Source organism: Glycine max, chromosome 14 (assembly GCF_000004515.6).
Source record: "Glycine max cultivar Williams 82 chromosome 14, Glycine_max_v4.0, whole genome shotgun sequence".
In the NCBI taxonomy this organism is placed as follows: Eukaryota; Viridiplantae; Streptophyta; class Magnoliopsida; order Fabales; family Fabaceae; genus Glycine; species Glycine max.
The window spans coordinates 27,381,161-27,384,463 of NC_038250.2; the positions used below are offsets into that span (position 1 = coordinate 27,381,161).

The 3,303-nt window shown below is 36.0% G+C and overlaps 1 protein-coding gene across 1 annotated transcript; it reads right to left on the reverse strand.

The window, feature by feature from the left end:
- Positions 1-164: 164 nt before the first annotated feature.
- Positions 165-1,574, reverse strand: LOC121173462 (uncharacterized). The gene is made up of 3 exons (XM_041009090.1): positions 1,519-1,574; positions 1,029-1,433; positions 165-947 (listed from the first exon to the last, which is right to left on the reverse strand). Exons 1-3 carry the CDS (start codon positions 1,531-1,533, stop codon positions 528-530), a joined length of 840 nt encoding a protein of 279 aa, XP_040865024.1. The 5' UTR covers positions 1,534-1,574; the 3' UTR covers positions 165-527.
- Positions 1,575-3,303: the final 1,729 nt, after the last annotated feature.

The following is a 3,303-nucleotide window of genomic DNA, read 5'->3' on the forward strand; positions in this document are numbered from 1 at the left end:
GTTAAGGGTGTCCGCGAAGCGGCTGATGACAAATATCTACAATGATGAACTATGATCTAGTTTTGTTTGGATTTAGTTACTAAAACTACTTATTTTTCGTTTGTCAACTTTAGTTTTATTTATTTTTAAACTTTGTTTATTATTATAGTTTCATGCGCCACAAAAACTCTATACATTAGTAAGCCAAGATAAATGAGATGCGATACATTAACTGTCAAAATCAAATGTCTTACAAACAATAACAAATTTACACAGAGACATCAAAATCAGTCATTATGGTGTCCGTGATGTCGTGAGGATGTGCCACATGGTCGATCCCATCTTCGCGCTTGACGATCAGGATTTCTTCTGCCACGTTGTCTCCCCGCTTCTGCTTGCTCAGCCTCAGCAGAAAACTCCTGACGCAAATCAACACCTAATAAGTCGCCCATATCAGGTATTGCTCCGGGTACATTCCATTGCGGAGCAAATGGGGCGTTAGGTGTTGCCATGGGGGCATCGTGCTGCTGTGAAGGAGTCATAGTGGGTCATGAAAAAAGAGGTTGTGTTTCCGCAACACCACCGAACGAATGTTCGCTCGCAGAAGTATCAGTGTGATGACCTTCAAAAGGATACTGATACATCTGTGAAGGATATTCGGAAAATGTCACTGGCGTGTAATACATTCCATGACCACGCTCCATCATTTGTTGGGAATATTGTTCCGCTTCAACAAGCTCCCTTCGTCTGCCTATGCCCCGAGTTTCAACACTTGACTGAAGAATGTGAAACTCTTGTGCTGGAAATTCACGCTCTGATGCTAGACCATGTGACACTGGCTCAGTGATTCTCTCTTGCTCTTCTGATATAATCGCTAACTTATCCACATAAGGCACGAGATCATGAACTGTCCATGTGTTTTGACCTTGTGGTGACACCATATACTGTAGAGTCTCCACAACGTCACCCTGCAATTATTAGCGTCAACAAATTAATGCTCATGCTTAAGAAAATAATTAGAAGTTAAACATTGAAAAACAGATACATACCAATGCAGCTGTGTTTGCATTGTTTGGGTCGACAAACATCTTTGTTTTACGCCTATACCACACCATGTAGTCCGAGTTATAACCCATTAGGCCCTCCTGTCGAGGATAAACGTCGACCCTAAACTCTGTTCGATTGTTCCACTGACTAATCATTGGGGCCAACAGGTGGAACCAATTCTCATCTTGTTTGCCTTTGAGCGTTATGTCATGGAGATTCTGCGGTAGCGAAGGACACCCGGGAATAGGTTGTTGCAATCCAAATTGCCGTAAAACTCTATTGGGTTGGTGCCACTCAACAACATGGAAACAAATCAGTGGCACCACCGCGAACCAGGCTACACTTCCAACCACACAAATTGGAGGCAACGCTGCCATCACAGTTGGTGTGTATGGCTCCCAGACAAACTGCATACAACAACACACTTGTCAATTTTCAGTCAAACATAGCATATTAACATTTCATTTAACCAATACATTACGATGTTCTTACCTCATGTCGTTTCATCAGATCCAATTTGCGACGGAAAAGTCTAAGATCATCATTGCCAATATGCTGATTTCCACGTCGCAGCCACCTACAATAAAAATTAAATCATCATTGTCAACACGTTCCATCATTAAATATTTTCAATTCAAATCTAATTTTTTAAACAACAAACTTGTGTCCCAGTGGTTTATTTTCTATGACGGGAGACGTCCTCTTTGGAGCCAAAGTCATGCATCGTTCCCATGCCCACATTTGGATTAAGATGCACATACCTCCGATTGATTTAACTTTGTAATCGGTGGCGCTGCACATCTCTCTATATAAAGACGCAAGCACGGTAGGTCCCCACGCATACGTGCTGCACTGTTCAAAGTCACGTAAAAATTGTAGGTACCTTAAGGAAACTCTGCTACTGGATTTGTTAACAAAGAGGACACCTCCTATGAATCGAAGGATCCACGCACGGGTAAACCTTTGTAATTGCTCAACGTTACCCTCATCAATATTTATGTGAGAAAAATGGTGAGCCAACCAACTTAATTTGACGACACTGCCTTCAATTTCGCTTTTCCTGTGGTCTAACTCCTAATAATTCTTCACACAAATCGGCCCAAACAAGATTTGTTGAACCAATTAATGGTGCCCCGTCAGTACGTAGACCTAACAAAACTAACACATCTTGAAGAGTAATGGTTGCCTCTCCGCATCTCAGGTGAAACGTGTGGATTTCGGGCCTCCATCTTTCAATGAACGCAGTAATTAAGGCCGCATTTATCTTTAGGTATCCCATCTTCATGATCCAATAAAACCCACATTGCCGAAGCAAAGGAACAATTTCCTTTGGGATTTGTTCTTCACCTTGATATGTAGGGACTGCTCGTCTGATGTGTAGTTTCCTGTCTGGTTCCCCATTTCAAACATGTTCTGAAACATGCTTGGGTTGCATCCACAACACGTCACCATCAAGTCAAGTGGACCAGACCTAGTTTGTATATTTGAGGGGCATGACAACGAAGATGCCATTGATCCTACAAAATAAAATTAATTGACGATAAAAATTATACATACTCTCCAAATTTCAAATAAATAACAAATTATATTTTTCTAATTCCAAATATTTCAATAACAAAATATATTACACAATCAATAAAATTTAAATATTTTACAAATAAATTAAAACAATATATATATATATATATATATATATATATATATATATATATATACAAAATTAATAACTTAAAATACTTACGAGTCAAATAATTTAGCATCAAATATTTAAACTAGATGTAATGTACCATATAAAAAATTTAAACTAAATCTAATCTAAAATTAATAATTTACGAAGCATATAAATATTTTTAATTTACTATATAAAAGATTTTAACTAAACCTAATCTACCATATAAAAATTTAAACTATTTCTAATTTATCATATCACATATTTAAACTAGATGTAATGTACCGTATCAAATTTTTTAACTAAACCTAATCTAAAATTTATAAGTTACGGAACCTATAAATATTTTTAATTTACTATATAAAAGATTTTAACTAAACCTAATTTACCATATAAAAATTTAAACTATTTCTATTTTATCATATCAAATATTTAAACTAGATGTAATGTACCGTATCAAATTTTTTAACTAAACCTAATCTAAAATTTATAAGTTACCAAACCTATAAATATTTTTAATTTACTATATAAAAGATTTTAACTAAACCTAATCTACAATATAAAAATTTAAACTATTTCTAATTTATCATATCAAATATTTAAACTAG